This window comes from Emys orbicularis, chromosome 6 (assembly GCF_028017835.1).
Source record: "Emys orbicularis isolate rEmyOrb1 chromosome 6, rEmyOrb1.hap1, whole genome shotgun sequence".
NCBI classification, from domain to species: Eukaryota; Metazoa; Chordata; order Testudines; family Emydidae; genus Emys; species Emys orbicularis.
The window spans coordinates 65,287,065-65,308,611 of NC_088688.1; the positions used below are offsets into that span (position 1 = coordinate 65,287,065).

The window sequence follows — 21,547 nt, forward strand, 5'->3', positions numbered from 1 at the left end:
GGAGGAGGAGCATCATCAACACTAATGGTTGTGTCGGTGCTGAGAGAGGTGTGCATTCTTTGGATCGGCCAGCAGATAAGAGTAGAAGGCTTGCCTGGTGCCAAGGGTCTTGTCAGTGCAGGAGGTCGTATTGGTGTCGACGGTTTACTTGGTGCCACAGGTTTGGTCGGGGCTGATTGGGATGTCGGTGCTAATAAAGATGTTGGTGGCCACGGTTTTGTTGATGCTGCGGCACCTAAGGTTGATTTGGTGGGGTGGTCGGTATCATTTTTTTAAGGTCTCTCACTGCCTTGCGGTCACCTGTGGGTCGATGTGTTTAGGGTCCTTAGACTCTCTTTAGCTCTGGTACCAGAGGTACTCAGATGGTCACGGGAGCTACGTCTCACCCCTGAAGATATAGAGAATACTGACCTTGCAGAGGACGGTGTTCCGTCAGGCGGTTCCTCAGAGAGCGATGTGGTAGCCCGTTTCTTCCTGCAGTTGCGGGAAAGAGAGGATTTCCTCTTAGAAGGATGCAGTAAGTGAGAGTCGCACGAGGGGAAGTGCCTGGACTGGATGGAGTCTGAGGCTGGTCACAAGGATCTCTCCATGAAAAGTCTCAGCCAGATGTCTCGGTCCTTTCAGGCCTGGGCAGCCAAGTTGTGACAGTGAGTGCACTTCTGTGCAATGTGTCCTTCCCCAAGGCAGCAGATACACTAAGGGTGTCTGTTGCTCATGGGGAAGACTGCATGGCATGAAAGGCACCTCTTAAACCCAGATGATCTGAGCATAAGTATGAGGGAAAGAGCTTTCTGATAGGGAAGGGCAGGAAGCAGGAAAATGCAATCTAAAAAAAAAATGTTTTTGCCAGAAGAGGATGGTTAAAGGAAATGATTAACTACTAACCTAACAGATAAGGGTGCTATCTAATAACTCAGAGGATAGAAGGGCTCTGCTCTGGATTCTGTCCCAGATCAAAGGTGGTTGAGAAGGTTGGACCGCACAGCACTATATAAAGATGCCCCTCACAGTGCGAGAAGGGGAGGAGCACATGTGCAGTCCAATGGCCACTGCTACTGAAGATCTCCAATCCCAGTTGTAAGGGCTGCTGCCGCACCTACAGTGGAACACCCATAGGGACATCATTTGAAGAAGAATCCTGGGTTTGGCAGGGGACCCTCCAGTCAGCAACACGGCTGAACGAGCCTGGCTGCTGGGGACAGGTTGAGGATGCTCCTGCTGCCAGCTTCATGTACCACCTTCATGAGGGATGGATGCCTGGGGAGGGCACTGTGCACAGCCTGCAAAGGAGGGTGGTGGTGGTGGCTCCTACCATGAACAGCGGAGACTGGAAGGGGGAAGGGGAAAGGTCAGTGCCCTGTATCGTGGGGGTCCCCCAACCTCTCACTGCAAAACAGCATGTCAACACCCCACTTCTGGCAACAGAGATGGTGGGGGCAACTCAGTGTACAAGGGGAGTCCCCAATATTCCCCGCTGCAAAATAGCAACACCTCTCCCCCCACCACCTGCAAGCCAGATGCTGAGGGAGGAAACCTTCCAGCTGTGCCCCTACTGCTGCCCTGACCCCAGCTTCTCTACCCCCCCCCCCCCAAAAAAATCCCTCTTCCATACCCTTCCCCCAAACTGCCCTCCACATATGTTCTCCATGCAGGCTCTGTCAGGCAGGCAAGTGGATGGGGCTATTTGCCCTGGAGCTATGCTGAAGGGCCTGGACTGGGAGGAGAGTGGAAAAAGGTACCCTATGAGTATTGACCCCCTACTGACTCCAGTCCTTGAGCGCATCCCCATCTGCTTTCCCTGTGCAGGCTCGATCAGGCAGGGCGAGTGGATGGGGATGCGTACCCTGAAGCTGCAGTGAAAGGCCAGGGTTGGGAGTGGAAAGATGCAGTGGGGCAGGGGGGTGCAATGCTCATACATGCCCCCCCCCCCCCAATCTCCATCTCTGGATGTGATGTCACAAATGTCGCTCTTACGGAGCGGCTATGTTGCTGTTACCAAGTGGAAAAATAGCAGTAAAGGAAAGTGTTCCCAGGGGAAATGTTGCTCGTTAGCGGCAGTTGCTCTTACAAGGTGTTGCTGCAAACGAGCTTCTACTGTAGTACACTTTATAGCCTTCCATTTTGAAAGAAAGTAATTTGAATTCTCGTCACTAATTTATAATTAAGGCACAAAATCTGAAACAGTACTGTAAATTACTAATGTTAAACATACATCAATAAATTAATATTTTATTGTTTAAAAATGCTGTCTTCTCTTCATTACATTTAGATTTGGTATATTTAAGTTACCTAACATTTTTGATTATATATTACTTATATAAGCAGCATTCCTTAACGCCTCAAATTTTAAAAAACACTATTTTGTATTTAGATGAACTGTCATTAATTCTGGTGTCTTTTTTGTCTAGTTTAATCTACTTGTCTTCTGAAGTCTCTACACTAATTTGCACTGACCAAAGAAGCCAATCAACTGCAATCTTGTTTGCTGTCTACCAGTCAACAAGTCTGTGGCTGCTTATAACAGTATCTAATATTTAGGCTTCTGGAGCAGCCATCCTCACCCCCATTTATTGCAAACACAATATTGCAAAAGGTCTTTAAAATAATGTTTGGACAATATGTTAATGAGTTGACAGGATCCACACAAGATTGCTGGCTCAAACTCTAGCATCAGCAACACTAATCATATAAGATATAAAAAGCATTACACACCTAGCTTCTAATGAATGTACTACCAGCATGTGATACCTGTTGCTAATAGAGCTTCTAGAATTAAATGCTAACATTGCTGCTAAAATGTAATGCTAAGTGTTCGTTGGGGTAGGAGGGAGTGATGAATGGCCAAAAGTGAGGGGAGCGTGGAAAAGGGAGGGAGGATAAAAAAGGGAAAGTGAGGAAGGTATAGAACAAGAAAGAGGAAACAGGAGAGAAAAAGGAAAAACAAACAACAAAATTGCAGGTAAACACAGAGGAAAAGAATCTCAGACACAGCAGGCATAATTAGCGGAGTTGTCACAACTTACACCAGGGCTGATTTTAACCTAATGTCTCAAACAAAAATAGTAGATCTAGAAGAGCTCAGACAAGTCCTGGAAAATAAAACGAGGGATAGCGAAGGGCAGAATAACCTGATTATAAAAAAACCTTCAAAATTATACTTTAATGTTGACGTTTTTGTTTGGGGTAATCAGTGGGTGACTGTCCCACTCCAACAAATTTCTGAAAAGAATCACTGAGTGCAAGTATATCTCAGGAGTCAAAGGACTAAGAAACTCAAGAACTACTGTGGTCACCACTTCACTAAATGACCAATTATTTCTAATTTATTTACATTAGCAGTCACTGGAAACAGTAATTTAACTCAAAGAACTCAGTTCCTTGAATTTAAAGATTAGCATTCATTCCAATCCAGTGTTTTATCAACTGGTGTGCAATAGCTCGACTCGGTGGCACAAAGAAAGAACGCTGGTTTCCTTTAATGAGAACGTCCACGACCTGCAATACATAGATTTTGTTTTGGTAAATTAATCTTATAAACACACGGAATCTATCATTTTATGAAAATAGGAATTTCCATACTGGAGTGATCTAGTGGTCTTCTCCAAGTCCAGTATGGAGGCCATTACCAGATGCATCAGAGGAAGGTGCAAGAAAAAAGAGGGAAGGCTTTTTAACCCATCAGGCAGCAAGTGAATTATGCCCTAAAGCTTTCAAGCTTATTATTCTAAAGTAACTGTGTACACTCTCACTAACCATACACATGACTAATCTTTTTGTGTAGCTGATTGCTAGGGCAGGAATCACCAGATGGCACTGTTACACTATCCGACAAGTTCTTTTTCTTTGCGTGTGAACAAGCTTTTAGTCTGGGGAAAAAATGTTGTGTTGTTTATTTTTCTGATACAGATTTTTAGGTAGCTGTGGTAAGCAGTAATGGAATTTGCTAATTAAATTCTTGAGGCAGAGTTGTTCCTGAAAAGCAGGTATTGGTGTTTGGGCTGAGATCCCTAGAAAAAGGGGTTACCCCACATGCTGTTTGTGACCACCTGTGTTCAAAACCTGCATATACTGTTTAAAATAAACAAGTTGCTCTAAGAATATACCCAGACTCCATGCCACTGATTTCTTCTTTAATGGGAAACTGACTTGCAAAGCCCCAACATTTGCTACTGCTCTGAAAGACGCGTGACACTATTAAGATCTTGGCCTAACGGTCCCTCAGGGCAATGAGCTGCAGAGATTATATGGTGTGTTTATTAAAAGCATTTCCTTTTATCAATTTTAAATTTGCTGTCTATTTTTGTGAATGGCTCCCTTGGTTTTGTATTATGAGAAACAGTAAAGAGGTGCTCCTGATTTATTTTCTCTATATCATTCATTAATTTATACCTCTGTCATGCCCTCTCTTATTTGTATTTTCCTTAAACTGAACAATCCTTTTCAATCTTTCCTCACATGGAAGACTTTTTGTGCCTCTAACCACTTTCACTGCTTGTCTTAGTACGACTTTGTATTCTGTTGTATCTTTTTTCTGATGGAATGACAGGACTTGAACATAGTCCAGTTGAGGGTGTATTGTTGATATATATAGTGGCATTATAATATTTTTATTATTATTTTCTATTTCATTCTTTTTTCTACCATTTGGAGTGTGGGGCATTGACCTCCAATGAGAACGGAGAAGGTATTTTCACTGAATTCTCTGCAAGAATGCCTTGGTCTTTTACAACGTGGTCACATTTAATTTAAAACCCAGAAATGTGTACATTAGTTAAAATTACTCCTTCCAATGTGCATTACCTTACAATTACAGTAAGACAGTCACATAGTACCATCACCTTATAAAATTGTGATTTACATGCTATGGACATATTTGCACTATTTTAAAACTAGTTTCTGGTAGATTCTTTATAATTAAGGATAAGATATTGTCATGGAAGTCATGGATCCTGTGACTTTCAGAGACTTCCGTGACATTTTCTGCTTCAGCCCTGTGCTCTAGGGTGGTGGGCGCCCCAGAGCTGTCAGTCCCTTCCCCTCCCCCCCCCCCGGCGGTTATTTTTAGTAAAAGGTCACAGTTTACTTTTACTAAAAATAACTGTGACAAAATCTTAACCTTATTTATAATACACAAATCTCTTACAACATGTAAAGCCAAATTCAGAACTGGTGTAAGGCTATGAAACTTCACTGAAAGTTTACATTTGCCCCATAATCTTTCAATCATCTTTTGAGAAATCTCTATTGTATTTAAAGTGTCCAGTTCATCCTACTTTCTGCTTTATGAAAATAATTGGCAAACAGATACCTGAAGTTAGGCTTCTAAATAAAAGTGGCTTGATTTTCAAAGGTGCTGAGCACCTGCACCTCCCCTTGACTTCCATAAAATTTGTGGGAGCTCAGCACTTCTGAAAATTAGGCCACTCTTATTCAGCGTCTACATACAGGTTTAAGAAGCTAATTTTAGACACTCCCTTTTGAAAAATGTGAAAATAAATTATTCTCCATTTTCATTACAAATTTAGACGGAGAAACAAAAAAAAGTAATGCACAGGAAGGCTAGGTTTAGGCCCTATGGTATAGTAGAATACTAATTTACTGAACTCTGATAACCCCAACTTGCCTATTCACTAAACTACAGCATGTTGCCTTGTAAAAATGGAGGTTTACATAGGATTTCAGTACATGGGGAGTGGAGCTGCATGCTTCACTCCTGCACAACTTAGGTAATACAGAAGACTGAAAACATCAAGGAAATTTACAGACTGAAGACAGGAGAATCCCAATATACTAAATTTCTGATTATTCAAACTGAAATGGAGATGAGTAGGTGATTCAGATAACTGGAGTACTGCTGTATTACTCAGGCTGAACTGGATGCATACATGTGTTTTTCAATAAACTTTATTTTAATTTCTATCATGAGCATACAGGATATAGCCCCCCTCCCCAGTCCAGTTTTAATATGCTAATAAAACACATGACTGCATAGCATATAAATGCTGCACTGATGCTACACACTGACTCCTCCTTCCTTCAGATAGTGAAGAATTCCATAATAAAAATAGAGCAGGGATCTGTAGGAGATGGAAGTGAAAGCAATATGAAGGTGGAAAAGAATGCACATATCTTTCCCCTTAACTTATTTCCATACTTTTAAGGTTTTAGGTGGAGGGATATGGCCTGATGCCACCTTCACTGTTGCTGAATGTAGTTTTTGTTTGTTATTTATACAAATTTATAGACGCACATTTGCTTTACTTGTATAAGACAATAAGGACCTGACAGCAAAGAACTTGCCGTTTAAAGTTTATATAACAATGTAAATGCTATCCGACAGAAAAGGTGGCAGAAGGAATTCAGCAACAACAACAAAAAAGCCTCATGTAATTTGTTTTATAGTTATGTTTAAAATTCCATCCATTGTGTTTTTCATTAGTTTTCTAGTTTTACCCATTTAGACTCTGATCCTTGAGTGTGCTGCACAGTACACAAAGCATGCCCATGCACAGTGAACTGGATGACTGGGGCCTACAACTGTGTGAAAAAAATATGCCAAAAAATAACAAATTCTCTTTTTTAATCTCTAAAAAAAAAAAAGTACAAGTATTTCTAAAAATTTTTTTAGAAAAAGCTCAAAAATGAATGCTACTTAACAGTTCTCTTATCTAGATCCAAACAAAACTCAAGGAAGTAATAGAAAGGTACTAGAATAACTAACAATAGATACTGTCCAAAGAGAAGCACTGAATAGTTAAGCATGGCAAGAATGTCTTAAATGGGCTTGCAGTGGGCACAGCATTCATCACGCAGTCTTTTATGAGTAGCTATCTTTCTCTGGCTATGTGTAATTTACAATTACAATGTAATCACTGTATGATGTGGTGCGTACAAACACCTATTCAACTTGCTGAAAAAGGGTGCATTCCTATTGTACACCAGAACCGATACAGTCACCGAACAATCAATGACAGAAAGAAATTAAATTGAACTTTACCTGTTCTCTAGTGAACCAACGGGCATCCTCTATTTCATTCTTGTTGACTCTAATTTCTGTAGACACTGCAACAGCTAAGCAACCAATCATTAGGGAGGAGGGCATTGGCCATGGTTGACAAGAGACATACTGAACATGGCCAATTTTGACTCCACTCTCCTCCTCTACTTCTCTTCGAACAGCATCTTCTATTGTTTCCCCTAATCAAAAAGGGGAAAGAACAAGCATCTGGTGAAAATTCTCCAAGCAAGGATTACATTCTGTGCTTTGAACTGACTCAAAAGATTTAAAATTGCCTTGAACAATTATCTACAGGGGTCCAATTCCCAGAATGGGACACAGATCTGAAGTATGAGAAGCAGAAGTGTAATAAAAGAAAGGCAGGCACTAAAGCAACATTTTCAAAATGAATAAAAGTAAAATAAAATAAATACTATAAAAATATCAGAATACCAGCATCGTAATGTGTATTTCCCATGTAAAGCTACCATTACTCCTTGAAATTACTATGCAAAATGTATAGAAAATATAACACACTTTACCTCAAATTAACTTTGAAACAAATAATCATTTGCTCACTATAACAGGTAAATAATTTTGTTAACTTTAATTTAAGGTTTGTACTATGACTAGAATAGTGGAATGTTACAGTTTAAAATTTAACTAAGCCTTTCAAAGTATGACAATCAACAGTAAAAAGATGGTGGATATTTAAATACACTCAAACACATGCCTACATTACCCACTCTGACACATTCTTCCTCTCTTCAAGGAGCTTCCTTTGCACCTCACAACATATAAAGAAACACAAAACAGACACTAAATTCCTCTAACTCAAATTGTAATGGAAAAATTTAACTCCACCCTCAGGAACATTAATATTTATACACTGTTGGCATATGTGCACTGGATAGGTTTATAATTTATTATTTGTACATGGGAAATGGCTGAAGTCAGTTAATTTTTTCCTTAATTTTCCTACCTTCTGGCTCTTATTTTTGAGCTGTCAGGTATGACTAAAACATGAATAAATGTCACCTTTATTCTGGAAGATCTCTAGCATAAAGAAATACACCACTCTTTTACCAAACTGAATGGTGACCAGTACCCCTTGGTACAGTAATATAAAACTCAGAATTCTAGCTCTATTATATCTTGACAGTTCCTCTTGCTACTTTTCTTTTGTGGATAATATCCAATTATTTTCTTCCATCTTTGCTTTAGATATGCAAGTGACATCTTCCCTGCCCGAATTAAATTATAACACAGGCATTACTGTTATATGAGATAACTCCTAACCTCTTCCTTAAATTCTGTGGTCAAAGGCTCCTTAAAGTAGATAACCCATGCATCAACATAGGGTCTTATCTGCAGATATTTCCAAAATTCCCTTCTCTGAAGTTTAAACTGGATCTGCAGTCACTGGAATTTCTCTCAGGCAGATCTTAATATACTGTGCATCTTTTGTGTTTTCTATTCTGACTAGTAAGAGGCTAGCCAATTAATGCAAAAGGTTGAGTTCAACCAACTAGGCGCTTAGCTGCCAGATAAGAGGCTGTCCTTTCAAAATTTACGTTTGTTCTCCAACACTTGATTGTTAAAAGGTTTCTCAAGTAAATAATTAGCTGATGGGTGAACCTGGAAGAGTTGGGAAGTTCATTGGTTGTTTATCCAAACTAGCCAAATCTCTTTGATAAGCAAAACTGGTATGAAGATAGCATGAAAATATGCTGGCTCATGAGATTTCCAATAATACAGTCTTTAATTCAGCCTGGAAATACTCTAACGGGTGTCCTTGTATTTCAGAACTTTATGTCCACTCAAAACCAAAAAGTGCAAAGAGGTACGATAATGCAAAATACAAGGGAAGGTGGGACAAGTGAGGAAGTGAAAAAAAAAATCTGAACTTTTTAAACCTCTAAAATAATATTTGAGTCAATTCTTATTTTATCTGAACCAGTTCATTCAACCATATAGCAGAAGTCAGTCACACAGAATTTTTGGACCTAGGTATGCATTATGGTCTCTTTAGTGAATAAGACATATTAGAGTAAGTGTTTCATGAAATAATTTTTGCCCCTTTTTTCCAAAACAAAGGAAAGTCAATACAGAAAACTATGTTTAAATCACAGTTGTGGATAGTGACAAAAACCAAGTAATTCAATATTAAGCCTCAATCTCTGTCCTTAACATGTGTAGCCAAGTGCCCTCCTTCTCCCGTGCTGTTCATTTGTACCAAAACCTCATAGTAGTGAATGAGTACAGTTTATTTGTACTAAATTCTCTAGACAATAAAGGAAAAGAGGTTTCAGCTGAAAGGGATGCCAACAAACTGAAAATCTCATTTCTGTCTGAAAATTTTGTACCCACTATAATTATGTTACTACCTGAGACTATTATTGCTGAAAACAGCCAGCAGAAAAAAAGTATCTTCACTTTACCTTGTGCATTTTACAAAGCTTTTTCAACTTTCACTGTTCCTCTGTACAGTCAATTAGGCCTTGATTCTGCAAAAACTTAAGCACATGCTAAATTTTAAGCATGAGTAGTCCTGCTGAGTTCAATTTCAGTTTCTTCCTGGCCAAAAATATCCTCATAAATACCATGAGGGGAACAGAAAAAAAATCCTTATATAGTTGCGTAAAGATTTTTTTTTTTAAACTTAGGGCATGGAATGCTCTATCATAAAATGGAATTTTTTGAAATTAACCTAAAAAAATATTCAAGTTGACAAATGTTCCTTTAAAAAAAAAAATCAACTGCCAATATGTAAGGTGTGTAGAATATTTATTATAAAACATGCCTAATAGATAATATACACATTTAGTTGACCTAATGTGGATCAAACTTCTGATATTCTTTTCAAAATACAGCACTATTTAAAATCAATTTGCATGATTGAATTTGCCTTTTGAAAAGCTCCAGGCAATTTCAAGGGTAAGCTGGGATAGAAATACAAAATGAATTGACATCAAAGCCATGAAGAAAATCTCACCAGGCTCTACAAATCCAGCAAGGCAGGTAAACATGCCAGGAGGAAACCTCTTCTGCCTGCCTAAAAGGCACTGGTTCCCATCTGGATGAAGGACTTGCATTATCACTACAGGATCTGGAATGCACGTGAAAGAAATACATTTAACTTTTTTGGGGCTTGAAATATAGTAAATTGCAGGCATGTATAATTCGTTGTTCAATATTCATGGTGGAAATACAGATATAGTACAGTTAAGAGCTTGAAAGTCCAATTCTGTAGATGCCCCAACGCAGGTATTATCAGGGTGTTTTTTTAACAAGATCTCTATTCACCTATTTTTGTAATACACAGGCCTAATGGGGGTACTTAACTAGCCAAGGTTTGAGAGCCAGGATATAAATTACCTGCAACTGTATGCAATTTGTAGAAGTACCCACAGCATTAACCTAGTTACACATCCAACAGAAAGCAATAATTTCAGCAGCAAGAATGATAAGCCATCACCTCTTCCTCAGTCACAGATCTACGGGATGTATTTCCAAATGAAAAGCACTATAAAAGAGCTAGATATTATTATTATAATGACCTAAATGTTGTCATGTTTTTTCATTTTTACCCTTTTATTTCCTTCTCTTGGTTTCTAGTTCTCATTTTCTCCTTTGGATTTTTTATCCATTTTCCCTCTTCTCTCCCTGTTTCTCTCTTTTTCTTTCTTTTAATTTTCTGTTTTGTTTTCTCCCTTCCATCAGTCATATCTACATTGAGCCTCCCCTTTTTCTATACCGGTCTTTGGTTATCTCTTTCCCTTCTTGGTTGCCTCTCCCTGATTTAAGCATCCTAATATCTATGTTTTCTTTTTGCCTTCCCTTTCTCTCTCTCTCTGCCTTGGTATTCATCCTACTTGCTTTATCTTCCCTGCCTCACTGATCCTTCTTCTTGTATTTTCCCCTCTGTTAGAATGACTGATTTATCAATCTCACTAGGCAAATGCTTATCAAAGATTGGTGTCTTATTCAAAAAGTACCTGCCATGGAGCACATTGTAGTATTTCGAGTCCTGCTGGCTACCAGCTTTTTTCAGAAAAAGGTACCACCAACAAATGCTGGCTCAGCAATCTTTCATTTAATCTTACCACTTTTCTTAGTGTGTTCTGCGGTAGACTGTAAAGAAAAAATTACTAATGATTTTAGTAAGTTGCACTGCAGTCCACAGAGCACAAGAGAAGAGTGGAGTAGGTAGGATTAATAAAAAGGTGAAGCAACAGACAAAAGGGGAGAGAGAAGGGCCAGACATACAACATACTATGATTGGGAGGGACACACTACAGAGTGAGGGGAAAGAAAAAGAGGTTAAAGGGTGAAGATACAAGAAAAAAGATGGTGAGACAATGGAATGAGAGGAAAGATGCAGTAACTCAAGCTTTTGAAAGGCTAAGGAGAGGAAGGATGGTCCAGTGATTAAGACAGTAGCTTAGGACCTGGGAGACTAGGGTTTAAGTCCCTGCTCTACCACAGACTTCTTGTGTGATTTTGGGCACGTCACTTAGCCTCTACGGGCCTTAGTTCTCCACCTGCAAAACAGGGATAATAGTACTTCCTTCCTCATAAAGGTGTTGTGAGGATCTAAAGACTGTGAGGTGCTTAGATACTAAGGTAATGGGGGCCATTTAACTAACTTAAATGGATTAAAAAAAGCATAAATTTCAAGAAAATAAATGTGGAAAATATATTCAACATCTACTAAGGGCCAACGGGGAAAGAGAGAAACTAAGAAGGAAAGAAAGGAAAAATATGATGACAAGGCAAAGGTAGGAAAGCTGTTTACTTGTTTAATTTACTTCAAATGTTTTATATTTCCCTGGCAGAAAGTCCACAACTCTGTAACTGGAAAGAAAGGACAGAATTCTCTCATTTGTTACCTATGGGCATGTATCTTTTTACATGACAAGGGTTTCAGGAGCAGGCAATTTCCCCCCTGAATTTTACCTGTTTGTTACAAAAGCTTGCTACTTAAAATAGTTTCTTTAGTCTTTGAAGTAAGTATCCTCTATATTGCACAGCTGTCCCTATTCTAGTTTACAGTACAGTTCTAAACATCTTTTTATAATTAAATGAAATAACCACCTTTTGCACAATATGTACAACATTCAGAATGCCAAGCAAAACAATTCTATAAATTAACCTTTACGGTAAAAAGATGCTAGATTATGGATTTTGGCACAAGCTTAAAACGACAAATTCTCAAACAACTTTCCAAGTGCAGATGTTACATGGATAACAAAAGAAAAGATTGCAGCTCTATGAGATCTCTTGCCAGGGTCACCATTTATCATGGATTTTCTAGAACTGTTGCAGTTTTTCTGGGGCAGACCTTTAAGCACTGATTGCTGAATCATTTTACTGTCTTAAAAATTATTTCAGACTGTAAGATGTAAGCGCATTGTGATGCCACACTGTAATGTTATCTGTATTGGAGTAACACCTAGAGTCTGAGGCCTTTTGTATGAAGCACTGAACAAGTATATAATACAAAGATAGTCCCTGCCTTGAAGGGTTTACAATCTAAGTACCAGACCACAGATAGCAGGTAGATAAAACAAACAGATGGCACAAGGAAATAATAGCATGAAACAAAGGCATGAAAAAGAGTACTCGCAGCAGAAACAGTTGCCTAAGCACCGCAGAACTTTTTTTGTAAGCAACATGGCAGACGAGTTTTTAAAAGGATTTGAAGAAGGATGATGAGGTGGCTTTGTGGATATCTATGGCAAGCCCTTCTTATGATGAAAGACAGCATGAGAGAAAGCTGAATGTTCTTGATGGAAAATTTAAAAAAATGGGACAACCAAAACTGGCATCTTTTGCAGAATGAAGGCTTGCATCAATGTCCCTATATCATCTAAGAGAAGACAGGTTGGGCAGGGTTAGGCCATGAAGACCCTTAAAAGTAAAGACAACTAGCTTATGACTGATGCAGTGGAGAAAGGGGAGCCAGTGGAGGAACAGAGAGAGATGCGTCATGTGGTCAAAGCAATGTCCCAGAAAAATGATTGTTGCATCATCATTTGGAACGGACGTAAGTGGGAATAGATAGGATTTGTCAAGGCCAGAGTGAAGGAGGATGCAATAAGCAAGACTTGAGATGACGAGGGCCTGGATGCTGCGTGGATGAAGAGGAGAATGTTAATAATGTTATGTTAATAATTTGCTTACATTGTTGTAACATAGGATTTTTAGTGCTCTGCACAGCAACACAACAGGCTGAAATTGAATTAAAACTTTGTTTTTTTTGTCATGCACAACTCAAAGAAAGACAGAGAAGCTTGGACTACTTTACCTTGAATAAAACTGACAGAGTGGGGTCTGGGGAGACAGTTGAAAAAAAGACTTGGAGGGACTGAGTGAAGAGGATGGGAGAATTAAAAGGGATTAAGGTACATGAATACAGTGAAGTAAGTAGTGAATAATAAGATAATGTGAATAAGATAATGGAGCAAACAAAAATCAAATAATCAATTTGTAAGCATCTAGAAGATAATAAGCTAAGTAACAGGCAACATGGATTTGTCAATAACAAATCATGTTAAACCAACCTAACATCCTTCTTTGACAGGGTAACAAGCCTTGTGGATGGGGGGGTAGCAACAGATGTGATATATCTTGATTTTAGTAAGGCTTTTGATACCGTTCTGATGCTGTATGATTGAATATGACCATTTATACCACTGTTATGCATTTGCAACAAATCTTGTACAAAGTATATCATTTAAGGTGTCAATGCAGAAGTTATGATTTGCTAAATAAGATTATCTTGTTTAAATCCATGTGAAGTTATGAATATTGGCTATGTATCCGTATCTCAAATGTGTTTGTTCCTGGGGTAACAACAACAAGGTAGCTTACATCCAGTCTCGCCAGCCCATTGTGAGTGGACTAGTCAAGCTTGATGGCCCATTAAGGATACTTCACTCTAACAGTGGGCCATAGAAGAAACTCATCCTGCCCAATAAGCCTTCCTGAGGATGTCTCAGCAAGTATATGGGTAATGGCTGCCCATGTGAGTCATCAAAGCATGTAAGGATATGTGATATGCTCATGTGACTCTGGACTCCATCTTGAGCCAGTAACTTTCCAGGCATATGGCAAAGAGTGTAAAAGACCCCTGAGATATCTCCATTTTGCCTTTCCTACCCTGATTCTCTGGTGTATGGACTTACAACAAAATGGAGCATTTTAAACTATGGACTGAGGACTTTCCAATCTTTTGGAAATTACCAGGGAGACTTTACAAACTAGCAGTCTATTCCAATCATTGTACAAACATAATATAAGGACTTTGCAACTATTTGTATGTATACGATCTATTAACCATTTTTAACTCCTGTCTTTTTTTCTTTTATTAATAAACCCTTAGATTTTAGTTACTAAAGGATTAGCAGCAGCATGATTATTGGGACAGATCTGAGTTATATATTTACCTGGCTATGTGGCTGACCTCTTGGGATTAGAGGAATCTATATGTGATTAAACTGATTTTAAGTAACCATTCATCATAGAGGCCAGTGTCTGGATGGTAAGACAATGGCTGGAATGCCCAAGGAGACTGCATCTGTGACTTCCTGTTAACCAGCATGGTGAGACAGAAGTTTACTTTTGTTACTGGCGTGGTATAATATAAGAATAGAATAACCACCAGTTTGGGGTGAGTCTGCCCTATTTCTCAGCAGTTTGTCCTGAACCTGGTATTCTCAGCTGTGACCCACTGAGGCATGCTGACAACTATCTCATCTGATGTTCTCATAAGCATACAAGAGAAATATAGCTTACACAAACCTACTATAAGGTGGGCACACAACTGACTGGAAAACTGTACTTAGAGAGTAGTTATCAATGGTTCATAATCTAGCTGGAAGAAAATATTGTGCTGGTTCCCGCAGGGATCTGTCCTGGGTCTGGTTCTAGTCAATTTCTTAATAAATGATTTGGATAATGGCACAGAAAGTATACGTGTAAAGTTTGTTGATGACACCAAGCTGGGAGGGGCTCGAGGACAGGATTGGAATAAGAAATGGTCTGAAATAAATAAGATGAAATTCAATAAGGACAAATGCAAAGTATTGCTCTTAGGAAAGAATAATCAGTTGCACAAATACCAAACGGGAAATGACTGGCTAAGGAGTATTGCAGAAAAGGATCTGGGGGCTATAGTGGATCACAAACTAAATGAGAGTCAAAAATGTAATACTGTTGCAAATAAAACAAACATCATTCTGTGATGTATAGCAGGAGTGCTGCAAAAAACACATTAGAAGTATTTTTTCCCCCCTCTGCTCAGCATTAATAAGTCCTCAACTGGAGTAGTGTGTCCAGTTCTGGGCATCACACTTTGGGGAAGATGTGAACAAACTGGAAAAAGTCCAGAGGAGAATAACGAAAATGATTAAAAGTCTAGAAACCATGATCTATGAGGAAAGACTGAAAAAACTGGGTTTGTTTAATCTGGAGAAGAGAAGACTGAGGAGGGCACATGATAAGTCTCAAATAGGTAAAAGAATGGTATAAAAAGGAAGGTGATACATTTTTCTCTTAATCCATTAAGGGCAGGACAAAAAGTATGGGTTTAAATTACAAGGAAGATTTAAATTAGACATTAGGAAAAATTTCCTAACTGTAGGGGCAGGTAAGCACTGGAACAAATTACCTAAGGAGTTTGTGGAATCTCTGTCATTGGAGGTTTTAAAGAACAAAGTTAGACAAACAACTATAAGGGATAGTCTAGATAATACTTAATCCTGCTTCAGTGCAGGGGATTGGACTAGATGGCCTATCAAGGTTCTTTCCAATCCTACATTTCTGATTCTATGATACAAGCCAGTCTTCTTCAGCCAATTGTTTATTTTTATGATATTCTTACCAACTCTTGGGTACGATGTATTGTGAACACCTTGAAGACTGGGACAGTCTTCTTTTAAGCAGGTCGTCTTGTAGCCTCCTTCTTCAATCTTGGTTGCACTGCCACATGTTGGACAGAATTGGTATCGGTTATGCCATGATAGAACAGATCTAGCCTGGGCTACTACTCCTTTAAAAGAATGCACCAAAATGATAGAGTCACATAAAATCAAATTACAAGCCTTCTAATCTTTTAAAATATATAGCACAACAAGAAAATTCTCGTAATTCAACAGGAAAATCAAACTAAAACCACCGTTTAAAATGTCTTCTTGATAATCTCATATTGTTCAAATTCCCTTATCTATTTTTCCTTGTAACTATGTTAATTTAAGGCCTGCATTGTCCTGAACCCTGTGCAGTCATTTACACTAGTGCAGGGCATAACAGTTTCAGGGTAACCGTACCTGTATTCCCCCTCCCGTGATCTCTAGATGGCACCCGCTTAAGGTTTCAGCTCCCGGCAAGCACCTCTTTTGGAGGGAGACCCGTGTCTCTCTCCCTCCTGACCAGGAGTTTTAAGACTATACAGCTCCCTGCCTTACACTGCAATATCCCAAGCAAGCCAGTCTGCCTAAAAGCCAGCGCCTGTGCTTTGCTGTCTCTTCAAGTGCTATAAACAGTGTATTTATTGCCAGCAGCTACAAATTATACCCGAGATTTTTTCTAGGCAAGCACATTTATCCTTAAGGTAAAAGCATTACAGAGAAAACATAAAGAAAACACTAAAGATATTAGGGAGTCACCCATCAGTCTTATAGACTTTCCAATCCTTCTGCAAGAATTGGGGCCCATCTTGGATATAAGGTCCTGTCTGTTTGCTGGTTCAGAAAGATGGTCCTGAATTAATTTAAACTCTGTCTTTTTATATTATAAGCTCTTTCTTTGTCTGTTGGTTTCTGAAAAACCCTGTCTGAACCAGTATATGAAAGCCTTCCCCAGAGGTAGTACTTCTCTGGTGGGGTGTTTATAATTAAGTGATTCGCCTTAATCGCTCCCTATTGTTTTTAGTTCCTGGTGGAGCAGTAGAACCCTCCCCACTTAGAGGTAAATTAAATCCGTGGGCCAGTGTTACATAAACCACTCATACACTTAATGCGACATGTTCCCCACAGATATTGCATACAGTTGCAATATTATTGTCTGGTTTTGCAGACATTAATATCTTTCAACTGTGTATGCAAATTTTTACACAACCAGTTGTAGCTAGTGAAAAAATCAGGTCATGGATCTCTAATTAAAACCCCTGGAAACAACGGTATTTGCCTGTACTAGTTGGCTGTCTTTTTTTAATTCAATCTTTCTATAAAAAATGTTGCACCTTTTATGTGAGGATCGCAACACATACTTCAAACAATTAAACAACAAAACTCTGCTATGTGGAAGATATATATTATTACAGCTTATTATGGGCATCACTGAAGCACACAAATTGGGTAGGGATTTGCTGAAGATCATGCAACTAATCAGTAGGAGAGGGGCAAATAGGAGCCAATACAGGAGCCCTTCCATGGCCCTGCTCCCACTTCCCATTTGCTCTTTTCTGACTAGACAATTGCTAAAAGTTACATTTTGGACATCTTACCAGCTTCTTTTTCAGGCAACTGCAGCAGTGCAGGCATTGGAGGATGAAGAAAATAACAGTCTTCATGCCTCTGTTTAAACTGTTCAGCAAAGGTAGCATCTATGCTGAGGGCAAACCAAGCAACCAGTCCATCTTCTTCATCTTCCTTCAGAATTCCTCCATTCAGAGTAGCCAACTGAAGTTCTACTCCAAGAAAAATCAAGGTGACTTTTTCAGTCTGGCTCATGTATTCCTTTACATCCTTGTGGCACAGCCTGCAAAGCCTGACTTCAGGCTGCTGGGAACCATCTTTCCCTCCACCCAAAGTGACCAATGGGTTTAAATTTGAGAAAAGGATGTATACCGTGGCTGGATGGTTTTGTTTTGTGTTTAACCATTTAGAATCTGTTCTTTTATCACTCCTTCTATCCAGAAGTGTCCTGCTAAAATAATTTTCATACTCTATTGTATCGTTTGGCAGGAAAAAAGGCTTCTGTCCACCCTTAACATTTGCTAGTAAATTAGCTATATGCTTATATCCCCAAAATTTAGCAATGTCTAGTGCAGTCTGGCTCGATTTATTGACAATGGACCTGTCACACCTATAAACAGAAAAGAAAAATGATGGTTACCATAGTGACTGTGATTCTGTAAGAGTCTTGCTGGAACATATTCTCACTGTGAGATACATCCACACTGCCATTGAACTTTGGGGACCTTTAGAAAAGTAGTCCCAATTGGGGCCATGTACGTACTCCTTCACAGCACTGAACATTTAGAAATGTGATGATAAAATGACCATATGTTCCCAACACCTTCATTCCCTCCTGCTCAATCCAAGAGTTGGAGTCTTAGATTCTGAGGCCAGAAGGGACCACTATGATCATTTAGTCTGACCTCCTGTATAACAGCCACAGAACTTCTTCAAAATAATTCCTATAGCATACCTTTTAGAAAAACATCCAAATATTATTTTAAAATTGCCAGGATGGAGAATCCACCATGACCCATGGTAAATTGTTCCAATAGTTAATAACCCTCATTGTTAAAAATGTACACCTTGTTTCCAGATTGAATTTGTCTAGACACTGGATCATGTTATGCCTTTCTCTGGTAGACTGAAACGCTCATTATCAAATATTTATTCCCTAGGTAGGCACTCATAGACAGTAATCAAGTCACCTTGTAACTTTCTCTCTGTTAATCTAAACAGATTGAGCTGCCTGAGTCTATAAAGACAGGTTTTTCTAATCCTTTAATCACTCTTGTGGCTCTTCTCTGAACCCTCTCTAATTTATCAACAACCTTCTTGAATTGGACACAGATTTCCAGCAGTGGTCACATCTATGCTCAATACAGAGGTAAAATAACTTCTCTACTCGTACTCGTGTCACAGGACAGTAGAACTCCGAGAAAATTTGTAACTACCTAATTAACTTTAATGCAATACAACATCAGAAATTAAGGGAGTCCTGGATCAAAACCCAGAAATTGCTCCAGGCCTAGAGAGAATAGATTCCCCTGCAGAAGGAGAAGAACTAAGGCAGATGGACCACATAGCCCTTTTATAGCTTTGGCTCTGAACGTTCAGTGCTGCAAGAGGGAGCTCCTGCAGCTGTAGAGGGCGATGCTTTCTAGAAGGATCCCAAAGATCAATGGTACTAAAAGGCATATTCCACAAGTGAGAATATGCAGAGGCAACAACATCAAAGAAGAATCAGGGAAATAGCCTGTTAGCAAAACATTTCTACTTTCAAGAAAATATTTTTGTTTGTAATCACTCTACTTTTCTGGCCTAATTCATTCAAAGAAGAAACATTTCAGCCTTAGTAGCATCACAATGGACTATCTTGGAAACAAGTGTGACACTTAAAAGAGGCAAAGATTCTGGAACCCTTTCTCAGAGGTCTGCAGAATGAGCATTTTAAAATCATATTTTGGGAGATGAGTTGATCCACAGAAATATCTTTCTCTTACAGAGCTGTCCACAGAATGAAAGAGCTGGAGAAACACTGCTGTAGGGCATATATTAAACTATTCATAAAAAAATGTTAGAATACCTGGGATTTCAGTGCAGATAATCTGTTTCAGACTAGGAGGAAAAGATCACAAGCATAAATAATATGAAACCAATCCATACTCCCATTCAATTTGACTTGTGAATTTTCCTTTTCCGATTAGGATTATTTGTTCATTCAGGGACAAATTCCACCCTCACATATGGACATGCAACACCAGTTCTCTCAACTGGGAGCTAAGCACATGCCCTAACAATCATCTTCTATGGGGAAAATCTGATCCTCACTTTGTAAAATGCTTCAAGTTTAAAATATTTTCTTATAAACCAATTTTAAAATCACCGAGCAACAGCATGCTGTGAATTCTTATATTGAAAATAGCAATTTTGGGAAACAGAAAGTTCTGAAATACTATGATTGGGAAGTCAGGAAAAGAATGCACTTGTTTTTGTAAATACAAACCCCGGTGGATGATGGACAACAGCATCACCATAAATCACAAAAAAAAATAGTAGATATTGGGTCAGATTCACCTGTATGTTTCAACTGCTTTGTGTTTCTCCATGAGCTATTTTCTGTTGGTACTGATGCTTGCTTATAACAATCAGTGGGGAATTTATAGCAAAGATTGGATTGGGAAATATTTTTTTAAACAATGTAAAACAAAATGATTTAATCTTGTAATTCTACTTCCCTGAAGCTTTCACTTTTCAAGAATCTCAGTTCTGAGTTTTAGCTCCTTAGCAAGAGATTGACAAAACTTCCCTAACTCCTAAGGTTTTTTACCCTTGAGGGTAATGGGGCAGAGTGAGAGGTAAGTCCCCTACTTATCATGTTTAGCACAAATGCTGCCCCTCTGAATATTTCAATAAACTCCTTTGACTGCATGGAAAGCAACTCTCAGAGAAAAAAAGCCAATTCAAGATGAAAATATGTGCCTCAGAAAAATGAAAATAAAAGTGGAAGAAAAAATACTTCATAGATTAGTAGACTTTAAGACCAGAAGGGGCCATTAAGATCATCCAGTCTAACACACAGACCAGAGTATTTCACCCCACGAGTCCTGCCTTAAGTCCATTAATTTGTGACTGAATTTGAGCATCTTTTAGAAAGACATCCAATCTTGATTCAGACTTCAAGTGATCGAGAATATACATCCAGGGTAGTCAATTATTTTTTGTCAAGGTCCAAATTTCTTGGTCAAGGTATAGTCAAGGTCCAAACTCCAGAGAAAATAATAAAAATGATAAGTAAATATTTGAGGACTGTTCAAAAGCCTCTGGCGGTCCAGATTTTGGCCCGCGATTCACCTATTGACTACCGTAAGCTACAACTTCTAGTAATCTGTTCCAGTGGTTAATTAGTCTCACTGTTATAAATTTGTCCCTTATTTCCAGTTTTATTTTTTCTAGCTTCAATTTCCAACCACTGGATCTTGTTGTGCCTTTGTCTGTTAGATTAAAGAGCCCCATCTTCTGCCTGAGTAGGTATCTGTAGATTACGATCAAGTTGCCTCTTACCCTTCTCTTCAATAAGATAAATAGACTGAACTCCCTTGAGGCTCAATGTAAGGTGTTTTTGCATGTTTCAAATAATCCTTGTAGCCTTAAAACTCCCTTTAATTTTTCAATATCTTTTTTGTGTGGAAACAAAACTGGATACAGAATTCCAGTAGTGGTTTCACCAATGTTTTATGCAGATGTAATATCAACTCCTTACTCTTCATTTATACCTCCAAGGATCATATTAGTCCAGGGGTGGGCAAACTACGGCCCATAGGCTGGATCCGGCCTACGGGATTGCCAGCCCCGAGCCCCTAACCCCCTGCCTTGAGCTCCCTCCCGCAGTCCACACCCCTCCTGTACCCCTGCCCTGAGCCCCCTCCTTCACTCCACACCCCTCCTGCACCCCAATCCCCTGCCCTGAGCCCCCTGCCACACCCCGCACCTCTCCTGCACCCCAACCCCCTGCCCTGAGCCCCTTCCTGCACACCGCACCCCATCCCACACCCTGCACTCAATCCCACACCCCAGCCCTACATTC

At 39.2% G+C, this 21,547-nt stretch overlaps 1 protein-coding gene across 3 annotated transcripts in view; it reads right to left on the reverse strand.

Moving 5' to 3' along the window:
- Positions 1–419: 419 nt before the first annotated feature.
- The window catches only part of NUDT12 (nudix hydrolase 12), a 28,819-nt gene continuing 7,691 nt past the window's right edge, over positions 420–21,547 (reverse strand). For 2 of the 3 annotated variants that reach the window (XM_065406415.1, XM_065406416.1), the window contains exons 3-7: positions 17,508–18,088; positions 15,885–16,052; positions 9,993–10,106; positions 6,998–7,197; positions 3,282–3,495 (exon numbers count right to left, since the gene is read on the reverse strand). In XM_065406415.1, coding sequence (XP_065262487.1) covers positions 3,385–3,495; positions 6,998–7,197; positions 9,993–10,106; positions 15,885–16,052; positions 17,508–18,088 — 1,174 coding nt within the window. In that variant the 3' untranslated portion in view covers positions 3,282–3,384. Of the gene's footprint in view, positions 475–3,281; positions 3,496–6,997; positions 7,198–9,992; positions 10,107–15,884; positions 16,053–17,507; positions 18,089–21,547 lie in introns of those variants that run through there. The other variant, XM_065406417.1, reaches the window with a different exon arrangement.